The sequence below is a fragment of the Pseudopipra pipra genome, chromosome 10, assembly GCF_036250125.1.
Source record: "Pseudopipra pipra isolate bDixPip1 chromosome 10, bDixPip1.hap1, whole genome shotgun sequence".
Classification (NCBI taxonomy): domain Eukaryota; kingdom Metazoa; phylum Chordata; class Aves; order Passeriformes; family Pipridae; genus Pseudopipra; species Pseudopipra pipra.
In genome coordinates this window covers 25,847,577-25,863,031 of record NC_087558.1, presented here as the reverse complement: position 1 = coordinate 25,863,031, position 15,455 = coordinate 25,847,577, and the positions used below count along the sequence as shown (strand labels likewise).

Sequence of the window (15,455 nt, the reverse complement as noted above, 5' to 3'; positions counted from 1 at the left end):
TGTCCTGTTTATTCCACAGTTAAATAAGAATTTTGATGCCTCTAGTGCAATTGTGTTGGGCCAAATATTCAAGTGGAGAAAAGAAAACTAAAATTTAGAGAACTGCAGTTCAGATGGAGTTTGGGTTCCGGGAATCCTGAATTTCCAATGCAGTTAATTCTGAAATGCTCAGTGCACGTGCCAAGCATTTGGAATGTGGTGAGGTCCATAATCCCCCTGGTGAGTGGGTGTGCTGGAGCTGATTTATTCAGGAAAGGGGCAGGCCATTAGACACAGGGACACAGCTCAGGGTAACAGCGCTCTGAGGAATATGGAACACTGGAAATAGTCTCCCAGCTGGAAGTTGATGGATAATACTTGGACAAGCTGCCTGCAGTATCCTGACTGATATGGTCTCCTGCAGGGATGAGGGAACAGAGAAGGAAGTGGTGTGAAAACAGCACCCTGTCCCTTGGGCTTTTGTGGCTAAGTATCGCCGCTGGTTACATCTATCCCTAATGCAGCTTCTGCAGTGGTTTGCCTGGAATTCCAAGTTATTTCTATTTTGTATATTGTTTTTAAATTATTGAACTATCTAGAAAGCCCTATTTGTCTTTGAGGGAACCCCGTACCTTGGTATGTTTTCATAATAGGAATTAAAAAGAACATATTTCAGAACACAAAAGAAGATCATCAGGCTTTATTTCAAAATGGGCGTTTAGACTCAAATATCTTAATATATCTTTATTTATATAGAATATGAAAATGTGTGCCTTCAGTTGAAATGCAATGCTATGTGAAAACAGCATTTCACTTTTTACCTTTAAAACCTCTGAGAAGCTCTGCTAGCTGAGATCTAGAATAATTGATACTGTTCTTCTGAAAAATTGGGTTTGGGAGGTTGGTTTGGTTTTTTATAATTTACTTTTTGCTTTTTAAGGTATCATAGCTTAGTCCAATCAGTCAGTGGAATAACATTGGCCTGAGGCTTGAGGTCTAGATGAAAATCGTGTCTGCACATGCTGTTCTTTGGGAACCAGTGTAACAGTTACTTTCAGGATTGCTCCAGTGACAATATTTTAATACAACTTTCCAGGCCATTCCTGCTGACATTTCTGGGTTTAGTTTGAATAAAGTACTAGAGCTTTAACCGGAGTTAACAATTCTATACTACAATATTTCAGTTAAATTGCAGGTTATTAAATAAAGCAAGCCAATTTCTGATCTTACCTAATGTACATTTCCAGTAATTCAGGATCTGATGTCAACAAAAAAAATGGTTTAGATAGTGCAAAGAAGTAAAGTAATCAGATTATCTTTCAGGAAATGTATAGTATTTATTTCAAAGCATTTTAGCGTGATACAGAGCTAGTAGAAGGATTTTCAATTTACAGGGTGGGATTTGGGTCAGAGGGACATAATGTTTGTTTGTGGTGCAGTCTTTGGTTCTTGACTGGGATGGACTGGGGGAATTGCTCCCTTCTCTCTGGCAGTGCAGTTCTCCTGCAGTTCTCTGTCTCCTCCTCGAGACGTGTAGCCCATCTTCAGTGAACTCCCCATCTGAGTCTTTCCAGGCTCGAGTTTGGTCTAGCACTGATCTCTCAGTGAGAACACACAGGACAAGCACAGCTTGCTACAGGTGGTCACGGGAAAACCCAAGAGCTGGTTTTGTTGGTTTCTGCATATAAGTCTTTTGCCTCTCCTTCCATCAGCTGTTTACCCTACTCATTGGGCAGATCACATCTATTTCCCCACAGCTCTCTAGTTGGTTTTGTGAGCATTTCCAGTTGTGCAGGTCATGTTCTAGACTAGAGCTGGGCCAGTTCTGGCTTGCCTGACCTTAGCAGTTAGTCATAGACATCAGTCCAGCTCTCTGAGTCTGCTTTTAAGATCTGAACTCAGCCATTATTTTGGACATGCCATTGCATCATGAAAGTTTTTACTTCCAGATCAATTACACAGCAAGAAAAATTAGAACATTGCCTTAAAAGACTCAATGGACACAAAAATACAAACTCACTCAAAAAAGTTTTCCTGAATGTTTATCCTTTAAAAACTATCTGGCTATTAGGGCAAAACATGATTTTTTTGTCAATTCTTTGTTCTAAACAATTTTTTTTTTTTTTCCCTGAGAAGTGACATTTGTTGAAGAAAGTGGACCATTCTTAGTTCTTTCTCTTCCTAAGTCATACCTTTAACAGCAGGGTACTACAGTGTGCTTTCCCAGCAGTTTGCATAGATTTGTTGTTCATCTTAAATGAAATTAAGATAGGACAAATATATTCAGAGAGCTAGGTCTCCCCCCAACTCTTTCTATTGTCTTTATCTAATAGAATTTGGGCATTTTTTTCCATTTTGAAGTGCTGTCCTCAGCGTCAGCACCTATTGGTTTACAGTGAAGGTTTCACTGATAGGAGAATATCTGGGATATCGAAGTGTGTAGGTCTGATCAAAGAGAAATATGTAGCATGATGTTTCTCTCAACGTTTAGTCCAAAGGAGCAGAGCCAATTACTACCTCACTTATAGAGATGCCAACTTGGGATCCTCCCGTGCGAGTGTGTGAGTCTGGGAGAGTTTGGTTTGAGAAGTCACTTTCTGATCCTTAACTGGTCATGCAGACATCCCTGATCTACTTTGTGACAAATAGGTGCTGAACTGAGTGCTTCAAAGCATGACTTGCCAGAAGAAGGTTGCGCTGTAGCTCTCTGGGACTTGCAGTCTTGTGAGGGGAGGTCGAACCCAAGTCATACACGAACAGATAAACGCTGAAGCTGACGTGCAGGAATTTGGATACTTCCAGGAAGCAGTGGATTCAGCAAACGTGCTGATGAATTTACCTTCTCAACTGAAATCTGACTTTTAGAGTCTCAGTCATAAAGACTGTTTACAGGCATGTAGAGAAGTAGAGACCAAATGTGCACAACCCTGGAATTTTCCCCATGAGAGTACATGGGTGGAGCCCTATCCCAATTAGGTTTGAGAATACCCTGTGGTGTGTTCCAGAAAAGACTGTCAGAAACTGTTCAGTCAACAGTTGTGGGTGACAGGAGTGGGTTAGACAACAGCTGCTATTCCTCAGGTAAAGCAGGACTTGGTTAAAGACAATTCCTGTGGGGGGGGGCTATTGAGTTCTGATGCAGACAAGGCACAGGGAGGAGCTCTGGTAGAGCAGCAGGTGCTGCTTTGCAGTGTCTCCAGACAGTTTGGTGATAAATGACTGGCCCAGCAAGAGGACTCCAATCTCACGCTTTGAGTATGGATGTTTTTGAAGTGAGACTGCTGTTTCGCTAGATTTTTCCTTCTTCTCAAAATGTTGAATTTCTGACCAAAATTCTCCAAGTTTCTGCAATAATGAAAGAATTTTTGGAAAATATCAGTTGCATGGAAGAACTTGAGAATGTTGGTTATGAATGAAATGAAATGAACCTCTGTGTGCTTATGAAATTTCTGTTGGTTCATGACTTGAATTGTTTGAAGTGATGAATGATACTGCAAGAAACTATGACTTTTATTCTGGCTGGAATATTTAAAAACATAAATATTTTATTACAAATTTTTATTCCCATTTACAAAATATTTGGTTTTTGTACACCCTGTTTAATAAGATTTTTGATTCCAATGGACATGGTTCCAGTTACCAATGTTTTATTTTTTTTCTGTTTTACAGTTATACCAGTAGAGTTGTTTCCAATGGACTGAAGGCACAAATTAATAATCCAGAACTGAAAGTCAGAGGATTGGACCCACTCATCAGTAATTTAATTGACAAACTTCAGCACTTTAATCAAGTAAGTAATTTTCCAAGATAAAAGCATTTTATCACACAGCTGCAGGTAAAATTACTACATGGTACAGCTCATCATTTACGTTTCCCAGGATCCTAGGTCTGAAATAGCCATGAAGTGGGCTTGTACTAAAGGCAGCAGAAGATTCTGTTGTGCCACCTGGGTTATGAACTGGAGTCCACAGTGGCAGGGGCACAGAGGAACTCCCATGCCCCATGGTTCACATGAATTGTGACTACGGACAGGTCATGTGGGTGCCTTTAGGAGTCGTGTGATATTCCTGAGTTGGAGGACCATCTCCTTGTTTGTGCAGCTTCCTGCTTTCCAGTAGTGTAGGTGAAAAGAGAACAAAACCAAAATGAATCTATAAGGGTGTGACAGCTGACTGTACAGAATGCTGAAGTCAGGACAGAAGGTGCTCCAGCATGAATTAACCTTGTGCCTTTGAAAGCATTTCTTTGACAGGCCTTTCCCTCAGCCCAAAGGAAGGATAACCTACCAGTGGGTTTGTCAGAAACGTGATTAACCCACGTCTGCCTCTGTCATCTATTTGAATCTCTCAGATGCACTTGCATTCCTGGTGCATCTGCCATCTTTCAAAGCTGAATGTGTGATACCCCTGCCTCAGCACACCTCTTTGTGAGCTCTTACAGCAGTGCCAGCCCAAATGAGCTGGAGCTAACAGATTTAACAGAGATTGATTTTCATTTAGAGCGGGCATGTTTTCTTGTCAGCTTGGAAGAATGCTTACAGCAGTGCATTCTCAGGCAGAGGTGTTCGCACATTAGTCTGCTCGTAATCTTTCACCATTAAAGAGTGATGGAGCATGGGGATATAAATAGTAGGAAACCACTGCAAAATCAAAGTCCACCTTTGTGAGTGGGGTGTGCAGGAAGAAAAATAATCTGTGCAGGTGAAACAGGAGGAGGAGTTACTTAGTCAGGATGTGGGAGGTTATGAAGACTCTGGCTGTGACTGGGAGTCATGGTTTCACCTCTTACTTGCTCCTGCAAAAGTACAACTCTCCTTTACTTCTCATCAATAAATCATCAGTAAATCCATAATCTAACCAGTAATTAATGTTTTTTTATATCTTGCTTGGCTCTCATGTTCTTTTCCTGTTCTGTAGGCTGCAGTTTAGGAATTCTTTGTATTAAACTGATTTAACTCACCATGGGGGATTACAACTACCAGTCTGGTGTGGTACTTAATATTACAGTGAAATAGGCATTATGTGGTCAGATTGATGAAAAGGATAATTCATTATTTATCTGCTTTTGCATGTTATAAAGTAGAGTGTTAATTTACTTTATAAATATTAGATATATCCATCTGTGTAATAGTCTCCTATAAACACTGACAGTAGGAAATAGTTAGAAATAGATTAAATTAAAAGTAGCCTTGTATTGGAAATTCTATTTCTTTGCTGTAGAAAAATAAAACTCTGCATAGTCTCATAATGATCTGCATACCAATTTTCCTAAGTTATGTACATTTAAAAAACGGCTTCAAAGAGCACTTTTTAGCCAGAAGAATAAAATCCATTTCTTGGCTCTTTTTGTAAGTTGGAAGTGTTGCTTCCTGGTACTTCTGACTCTGTTTCAGGAGAATATCATCCTTAAGTAAATATAACTCCCATCAGATTGAGGTGCTTAGCAATAATGGATTCCAAGGGTGATGGATTAAACAGAATACTGATTATTGCCCTAAGATGCTTCGTTCTTAAGTACTTGCAATAACATAAATTCCTTTGATCGTAATTTTAGTAAGATTTCTTTAGAGATCAAAGCATCAAAGAAGTGGCTAAATATCTAAGGCTTTCACCTGTGACATCAAAAATGTGTAGCTGTTTTCTGCTTCTTGAATTTTCATTTCAGTTGTGATATTATTATACAAATAAAAACTGACACTGAAAAGCTGATTAAATCAGGAGATTAAAGTGTCATCGATAGTGTGTGTAGTCTGTAGAATTATACAGAATCCCATTACTTATTTTATGGGCAAACTGATTTTTTTCATCAAAGTATTTTTTTTTTGAGGCAATGTGCAAGGTGGAATTTGAGCAATGATAAAATGTTATCTTTGTATCTTCTCAAGTGCTTCACAACTGCGACACCATTTTAAGCAGTACTTGCACGCTGTATACACAGAACCAATCCCAGAGAGGTGGGAAACCTGGAGAACAAGGAACAAAACAATGCACATCATAGGTGATTTGGTGTGTCTAGGCCCCAGTAGTCTTCTATCTCTTAAGTATTATTTCTGAACTCCCCAGAAGAAAGCATGTTCTTGGATAAGAGAAAGGTGTGCTGAGATTTTTAAAGGATTAACATTTCTGTCTCAACAAAATGAGTTCCCGTCGTGCTGCATCTATCCCTCAGGGAGCCTGGACCTGTTGGCTTTCAATCTCTCTCTCTCTCTCTCTCTCTCTCTCTCTCGATGTGTGTTTTGCAAAGGTACATGTTTTTGAAAATGGGAACAACCTGCTGCTAGATCAGTTTGTTGAGGCTGTGGAATGCTGTCAACGTTCAAACCTGCAGGATTCATTTTTTTTAAAGACGGTAGCGCAGCCATTCTTAACAATTTCTGGAGCAAATATAATTGTTGCTGTCTTTGATAGATCCTCTTCCACCTTCTTCTTCCACTGCTGGACCCCAGCTCTTCCCTATCCCTCACAGCCAGAGCTGCAGCCTCCTTCCCCCATGCCGGCAGTGCTGGTTGCAGACACAGTGGCGCAGAGCAGCAGGGCCAGAGGGGCTGGAGATAACAGGGGACTCTGGCCACTGTGAGCAGGGCTGGCTTGTCACTGGCCATGCAGAAGGAGCAAAGTATTCACTCATTGAAATCCAAACCTGACAGTCTTTGGTGCACAGCAACCCTTTCTTTGTTAGTTCTGTATTATGACTTGCCCACCAATGTAAAAGGCTGATAACTTCAATCACCCTAAATCCCATGGACATGGACAACACTCTTGTGTTACTGTTCTAGTTGGTGCATCCCAGCTCCAACACATTACAATTAATCTGTATGCAAGGCATCTTCCATTTCTGCCTGTCACTTAGGCTGACGTGCCAGTTTATTGGAGATTATAGCAGCTCCTCTTTTTTTTTCATCTGGGGCTTAAATCCTCACCACATAGTTGTTGTCTTTTTAAAAAAATGATTATTCAAATAGCAGGCTATTTTATAACCACTTGGCAAAGTCAAAAGTAAAGTGAAATTTAGGAAATATTGTTCAACAATTACTGTTATTTGCATCCCTGGCAGATAAGGCAGTTGAAGAGTTTATTGAAGCTGCTGATCCACATATCACTAGAATTACCAAGCTGCAATTTACAGTAACTTTCAGTAATGCAAAAACAGATCAAGTGAAGTCTCAGGTTGATTTTGGAAAAGTAGCAGTTAGAAATAACGTCTTCTGCTCTCTCTTTTCTGTGAATAGGGCAGATGTGAACTGCAGCTGATAATAAACACATAATCCCCCGTTGCACCTTTTTTGAGTACTGCTTCTTGCCGCATAATCGCATTTAAATATGTTTTTATGGTTTTCTTCAGCATAATGCTCTCCAGAGTTCAAACACAAGTGGTTCTGAGGCCAGGCTTAAAAATCCTAAAGGATCAATTACACTGAAAAGAAATGAGAATGCTGGGAAAAGTGGAAAAGCGGCGACTGTAACTTTATTAGCAGGGATGCATCAATCTGATCAAAGGATTATAATATAATAAGTATTATACAAGTTTAACGTATTTGTCTTTTGTCAGCCTAAATCTAATCTAGACAGATTTTGTGAATCAGTGTGTTTTACTGTTGTCAGAGATGAATGCTTAGGGCATGGCTGTAGTTCAAGAAAACAGTGCAGTTAGCCTAGTCCATAAAATGAGAGTAATATCAAAGCAAATCTTGCTGAATCTGGATTCACATATTTTATTTTTTGTCCTCACCAAAGTCTCATGGATCTGCCAACTGAACTGAGAAATGCATGTAACTTAATTCCTTGCAGATTTATACACAGAGGATGTGTACCGCAGGTTCAAAGCAACAGCACTGAGATGTTTCATACCAATAATATGAGCCAGCCATAATTTAATCTCAAATGTGAATTTAGTTGGATTAGACAATAGAGAATAATACAATAAATAATTTAAGTACTACTTAATTTAAAAGTGTGGGTTTTTTACACATCTAAAAAATTTATTAGATTATAGAATTTTTATTTGAGATTTAAGTGGAGACAAGTTGGTTTGATTTTCATCCAAAGTCACAGCTGACTTGGACAAACATTCAAAATTTTCTGTTCTTCATTTCATCCAATGAAAACATGGAAGGAAAGGTAGTCATCTGAGACTGTTGCTATATTAGTTCTAGTCCCTGGGATTTAAGCAGCCCCAAAAGGGTTAGAAGTAACATTGCTTACCCCCACTTGTCACTCTTACAAAACAGAACACCTTTCCTGGCACAACCATATGTCTGGATTTCAAAAACAGGTCCCTTTTTTTCTATCCAAAGCATGTAGAGACTGGACATTTCTTTGGGATTTAAGGTGTTCCATATCGCTTCTGGAAATGTGAAGCAAGAATCAGAAAGTCCTAAAGATACTCATTCTCTCTTCAGTGGCTAACCACACAGCCTGTCTGTAATTTAAGGCATTAGTGTAATGTTGATGCACAGGTTAATAGAAGATGGCTCAGGGAAGGGATCAACCCCCAGTCCTGGCTGTGCAGTGTGTGCAGGGTGCTGACAGTCTGTGCACAGGTAGGACACTTCCAGGGCTCTCTGGATTCACTGCAGGCAAACTGTGTACAGGCCTCCAGAAGGGGAAGGGCTGTGTCCCCTGCATAGCCCAGGGCACACCATCACACCCTGCTGAAGGTGCCCAGGGGAAGGGGCTGTGTCCCCTGCACAGCCCAGGGCACACCAACATACCCTGCTGAAGGTGCTGTCCCGCTGACCCCGACACTGGTTTTATCTTTCACAAGGGATGTAGGACTCACATCACTGCTCAGCTGGTGAAGGTGAGCCCTAACACCACAGAGACTGTTGGTTCTTCAGTGCAGGTTTTGAATAGTCTGGATCAGAGAAGCCTTAAAGATTAATCTTGCCTCAGCTTGTCTGCAGCTCAAGTGCAAGGGAGATTTTCATTGAAGCAAACACTTCTGCAACTGTGATGGTCCTTTTTGATTTCGCATCACTATGAAGGCAGTAACAGCCTTCACCACCTTCATCTCCCAATGCAAACAGCAGTAATAATTGAATTAACACCATGGTTGTAGGCTGATTAATGAATAGCAGCAAGAAACGCATATATGTCAGGAAAATAAAGATAGAATTAATGAAACCTGAAACAATTACATTTAAAGTCTTATAATGCCAGGAAAGAACAAATGAACTTTTTGTTGTTGTTTGGGTTTGGTTTTTTTTTTATTTCCTGCTCTGCTGTATAAAGATTGTTCACCCCTATAGTCACATAAACTGTCATTTCAGATTACTTCATCAGTTACGGAGTTTGTTTCTCATCCTGTTTTATTTTCTAAAATGTTTGTCCTTATTAGACTCATGGGCTGTTTTTCTTCTCCCGTGCTAAGTCAGACATGTCTTTGCTTCCATATACAGGTACTCAGCTCCGATATAAGTTATGATCTTTTTCATAATCCATATGCAATGAAACAATTTATCCCATTGCTTGAAACAATCCAATTTACTCAAAGACTGAGCATAATCTTACTCTGTGTGGCCTCCTGTACGTTTTTCTATTGCTTAGGAAATATATATATATATATATATATATATATATAAACACACACATAGATGTAATGCACGTTGTATAAAAGTTTTGGAGACATCAGATTTCCTCATATCTGTGATCAAAGCAAGAAAAGATAAATAAATGCTGCCAGCCTGGGAAGAAGAACCAAAGATCTAGTAGCAGTGTAGCTCTCTTGTCATCTTTGGGTCCATTGCATTTGCTTTTGTAGCGTATTTTCATATTGACTTGTCAATTAAAGTTGACAAAATGCATCTGCTCTGTATTAGGAGATTCTTTTGTTACTGAGAAAAAATCAAAATCACTGGGAAATGCTTCTCTCAATACAGGCTGTAGCTCTCAGGCAGTTAAACAGGCTGTAGCTGTTTGCTGTAGCTGATTGCTTAGGAGCATTTATCTGTCACGGCTTCCATTAGGAGGAGGAGAATTCACAAGAAATAAATTCAAATAGCAGGTTGGGGTATCTGAAGTTGGTCAAAATCCTATTCTGGTCTTAGGTTTCTGCCAACTGCTATATGTTTGGGATCAGTGGTTTGTGCCCCTTCCCTGCTACTGATTTAGCAATCCCAGGTGGGGCTGCTGGAGTAAGGAGCTTGCAGGGGAAGGAGCAGGGACAGGCTTAGGGCTGCGGACAGCTCAGCTCGGCTCCTGTTGGGAAATACGTGGGAGTGGCCATGAAGGAAGAACTCCCTCAGATTCCCTCTGTCTGAACACCTTGAGTGGAGGATGGAATAGCATAGCAGTAATTCAGTCACTGGGCTGTTCATCTGGAGATGTGGATCTCCTCGCTCAGGGCTGGGCAGCTCCACTCACTGGGCTGTGTGCAGTGGATTTCTTCTCTCAAATGCCCTTACGTTTAAAAAAGGAGTTTGGAAGCTCTAGCCTTGGTTCAGCTATGGCATTAAAACCCCTGTCAAACCTGGAAGTTGGTCTATGAATCAGAATAGGAAAGCTCTTTCTAGTCCAGCCCCACTGAAACATCATCTCTGGAACATTGTTTTATGGAGAGCATATGTTAATGTTGTAATGTATTGCTAATTGAGGTATATATCATCCCTGCCTGAAATCAGTGTACTTGGCTGGTCTGAGGTCTGCAGGTTGTTTGTTTGGTTTTGTTAAATATGGTGAGTTTAGATAGAATTAAATAATTTTAATTAGAATTGAGAAATTACCTTTTAGTACTAAAACCAGCATCACAATTTCAATAGAAACAGTAATCATGTGAAATACTGGCTCCACTAAAGTAAAATTTAGCATTTTAAAATAAGACAAATCTAAATCTCAGTGTAAATCCAGCATATCTTATTGTATGCTAGCAAATATATAATGCTAAAATCGTCTTTTATTATTCATGTGTTGTGGCTCAGAGTATGCTGTGCTATTTGTCTTGCAAGCCTTCTCAAAAATTATTTGCCCAGATGGGACATCGTATGTGTTTTGTTTTGCTCAAAAAGTAGTCTTAATAAATGGAAATCACATATTGAGTCACAATAGTGACTTATGCCAAGTCGGGCGGGTTGGGGGGAGCTACTGTTTCAATCCAGAACTGAGCCAAAGGATTTCACACACAGGAAAACATAGTTTGAAAAGAAGAGCCTTACTTAAAAAAAAAAAATCAGTGTGGCGTCTGGCCTTTGGCTTGAGTGCCCAGTTCTGGTTGCAGCTGATGAGTAAAACCTGAGCTGACACTCACAGCTGAGCTGAAAAATGTTTTGGATCCTCTGGTGTAATAAATGGCTGCAGGTGAGGAGAGGGTCAGGCTGTGGAGGGATCTGCTTTGATCTGACCAGTGGAAGGTGGGAGGGGACTACAAGGGTTAGTGTGAGCACCCGAGGCCAGGAGCATGAGGTACTTGGGGATATCTGTGGAGAGCTGGTCAGGCCTAGGAGGGTGGGATTGCTACCCAGGGCAGGGAGGGAGCAAAAGGGAAACTTTGCTACCACTAATGGAAATACTGTGGTTTCTCTCCACCTCAGGAGCAATACATCACTCTGATAACTGCTCTCATTGTGGTGTAGAGTGCTAACCAAAACGTGTGCTGTCTTATTTTCCAGCAACTTTTAGAAATTTTTACTGTTCTTGATGAGCAATGGCCCTTTATTAGCCTATCTGTTTGGATGGTAATTGAGTTTTTTACAGGCAGAAAGCAGTCATCTTTAAATTAAGGTTGTCAAACTGAAATTATAAATTCTCTTTTATGTAAATATATCTTTTCTTCTTTTAACCCATGAACTTTTTCTGATCACTCTAGTAATTGCAAGTCATATATGTTGTTTAAGTAATTATCATTAGAAGTGTGATTATAGTATTTACTTTTGATCTAATTCCTGAGGTACAATAATGTGTTTATTTTTGGAGGTGGTAAATTTAGCATAATAGGAAAGGAAAGCAGAGGTTTATGGGCTGATTATTGTTTTCTTTAGGGTAGAGTAAAGGTCTTCACACAATTGATTGATCATTGGCCAAAGGCAAGAAAAGGGTCATTTTCCTCTCTTTCTATTCCACTACTGAAGGGAGGAGACAGAAAAAACAATGTAAGTGAATAAAACTAAAGGCTACCTAAATCCCAGACTTAGTCCTTAAAGCTCAAGTGGAGCTGTACTGCTGGTGATGAGTGGATTAATGCTGCTGAGGTATTCAGCCACTTCCCAGATAAAGCAAACAACTTGGTTCCAGCAGTAATTTGGGTCGTGTTGTAGCACAAGTTGATGAAATGGTCCTGGACTGCAGAAGCTCCACATCAGGTGTCCCTCTGAGAGGTTTCCCTTACCTAGAGGCCTGATGTACCTGCCCGTTTCCAGCGCCAGTTCCTGTTCATGCTCACTGCACAGCCCAGCAGAGCAGCCAGGCCATCGACAGCACCTGCAGCCCTCAGGGTTGGGCTGCTTTACCAGTTCCTTTGTGACAGCTTAGTGTGAGATGGTTCCTATGGTTCATACTGGTCTGCCAAGGCAAGCTGCCTTTGAATGTATCTCCTCAGTGTAACTGCAGTGTGCAGAGAAGCTAAAACCTGTGAGTGAGTTTGGTGCCATGTATTTGTGTGGTCAGTCTTGTACTTCTGGGAGAGCAAAATAAAGAGCTAATGGTAGATGTGAGGTAAGGTTGTCTGAACTTCATGGTTTCACTGTATAGTCTCTAAAGGGGAAAACAGCCCCATGAGCAAGCAGCAGAGAAATACTTCATCTATACTGCTCTTCTATCAGTGTCCATTCCCTTACACTGTGGAGTTTAGAAAGCAAGTCTGAATACTGGAGACAGGCCATGTCAGGAATAGCTTTTCTTTTCTACTTAGGGAAACACTGACAAGTAATTAATGAATAGGAAAGAGTAAGGAAACAATCCTCTTCTTTCAGGCAGAACCACTACTGTGAAATAGCATTATTTGTCCATTTAAAGAAATTTGGTCTTCCAGTAGACCTGTTTTGCTTGTGACACTGTCTTAAGACTGTTTTGGTGTTGTACATACTACCTGTAAAGGTTCAAGTGTATTACATCTCACACATCCCTGAGCCATGCTGAGAGTAGTTCACCAAACCGCAAAGAGATCCTAGGATATCAGACTCTTATTTTCCTTATCTCCTTGTGAGTTCTTCTGCCGAGTTGGAATCAAATAAGCAAGATTTGTGTAGGTGTAGGTGTGTCAACCTAATTGGTAAAATCACACAAATGCCACTTTAACGTGATCATTGATTGTCGCTACCGCTCTTCTGTCAAAAGCTTGCTATGGTTCTGGAATGGCCACAGACCTCCTTGGCCTTGCTTTCAGCGTGTTTCCCAAAGAATGGGGCATCTCAGTGTTCTGGGGCCTGAGCAGGGTGGTTGGCCAGGCTCTCTCAGTGTAGGAAGGTGCCTTCCTGCCCTCTGCCCCACAAGCAGGCCTGGGAGGCTTCTGCCATCCTGACACCGAGACATCTCTCCCCTCTTTCAAGTGCAGCTATTCCCACTTCTCCAGGAAACGCTTCTCCGTTAGTAGCATTAATTCTATGTGACTGATGGCCTGTTTTCTCCATTACAAAAGCTCGATCCTGTACATTCATGTGTCTTATCAGAATTCCCATGATGAACTTCCCATCAGATACTGAAAGCTGAGTCTTTCCTGCCTGCTTGCTGACACAAACTGCAAGAGAACCATCTAGTAGGAAGAATCACTGTTATTTGTAACTGTTTGTTTCTTAATTTTTATCTTCTTACTTTTGTATCAAGACTTGGTGATTTGCAAAGAACATGAGTTCAGCTAACATGAAAAGTTTATTAGGAATTTTACAAACCCTACAGCACTCTAATTTTCACTGTCTGTTACTTTTATGAGTATATAGCTAGTCTTTAATTTCCTTACCTTTATACTAGCCTTTCTTACCCATATTGAAATGTTTTGTTTCTGAAAATCAGCCTCATTTAAGTCGATTTTACAATAATTAAGTTAGTTGTATTATTTAAAGGCACCATGAACTGAGTGTAATAGCTGATTTCATTGTATTGCAGACAGTCTGTGCAGTTGGCTCCTAACTCAATTCAGTCTGGTGCAGGTATGGGGGCAGTATGTGGGCTTAAGAGGAAAACACAGCAAGGAATGGAAAGGAATTTTTTCGGTGATAGGAAAGGCATAGGGCATAGTTTCCCATAAACATTGTTCTATCTGGATTGTTAGGGATGGTAACAATCAAGTAAAATTGTATCAGTAATAGGTTGAATGCACCAGCATGCAGTAAGGAACCAAACTCCACACCAAAGCCAAAGATGAACTGAGTGTCAGGGAACCACACAGGGACTTCATCTTTAAGGAAGGTTAAAATTCACTTTCAAATGGCGGTGTCCTGCAAGCCTGTCATTCTGACACTTGATCTACATGGACTGTCCCCAACAGGAGCAGGAGTTGCTTATGGATATGCAGCACCTGAAAGCAAATAGCCATGGCCCAGACCTGAGCATTGGGCAGTGCTTGGAGCAGGCAGCGCAGCGTCTGCAGATGAGCCCTTGGTGTTTGTGGAAATGCTCGTTCAATGGCTGTTCTCACAGCTGCAGGACAGTGGGATCAGCAAGACTTGAGCTTCCCGAGAAGCTGGGGTGTCTTGCCATCCACAAAGGAAAAGTGGGGGCTTCCTGAAGTAACAGGTTTTCCTGGCCCTGCAAGAACTCAAAGGGCATGGAAGCTCTGTCTGCCCAAGTGGTGTGTGCTCTTACACAGTGACTAGTCACAGAATCACCGAATATTCTGAGTTGGAAGAGACCTACAATGACCATCAAAGTCCAACTGCACAGGACAGCTCCAAGAATAACACCATGATAAGCAGCCCCAGCTGCGACATGGCAAGTGATGTGGTGTCAGCTCAGCACAGACTGACAACCAAGGCTTTTCTGAAGTACAGTATGAACCAGACTCTCCCCACTGTGCCCTTCCAGGATGATACTTGAGAGGTGATACCCAATGGGATCCCTCAGGCAGGAGGTAAAGCACTGAGAGAGATAATGATAGGGAAACACTGTGCATTTGTGTCTGAGATGCAAACTCAGACACAGCTGAGTTCTGACCTTCCTCAGCCTTCTCTAGAAGTCCAGGTCCAAGCCACCACTGTATGTGCTGGTTTACATAGTGCTTAAATGACAAAATGCAGAGAGCCCCACAGAGCACTAATGCTAATGGCTGTCATAAGTAATAGTCAATTGAGATTAAAGATTTTTTCAAAATACATTAGGAATAAGACTATTTTTAGAGGCATATGTTCTAATTCTGATTCTTCTATCATCTTCTACTGGCATTTAGTAGAGTAAAAAAATTACCAGAGAGTAATAGATAATTTGAGGTTATAAGGGACAATCTGGAGACAATTCGGCTCAACCTTCTGTTTAAAGCAGGGACTTAGATTAGGTTATCCAGGGCCCTGTAAAACCAGGTCCTGCATAATTCCAGTGAGGGAGATTCCATCTCTT

General features: G+C 40.9%; 1 protein-coding gene across 5 annotated transcripts in view; it reads left to right on the top strand.

Annotated features, from left to right (window-relative positions):
* Positions 1-15,455, top strand: part of LOC135419954 (glypican-5-like) — a 363,117-nt gene that overhangs the window by 203,648 nt on the left and 144,014 nt on the right. For all 5 annotated transcript variants that reach the window (XM_064666980.1, XM_064666978.1, XM_064666977.1 and 2 more), the window contains one exon: positions 3,649-3,769. In XM_064666980.1, the coding sequence (XP_064523050.1) occupies positions 3,649-3,769 (121 nt within the window). The remainder of the gene's footprint in view (positions 1-3,648; positions 3,770-15,455) is intronic.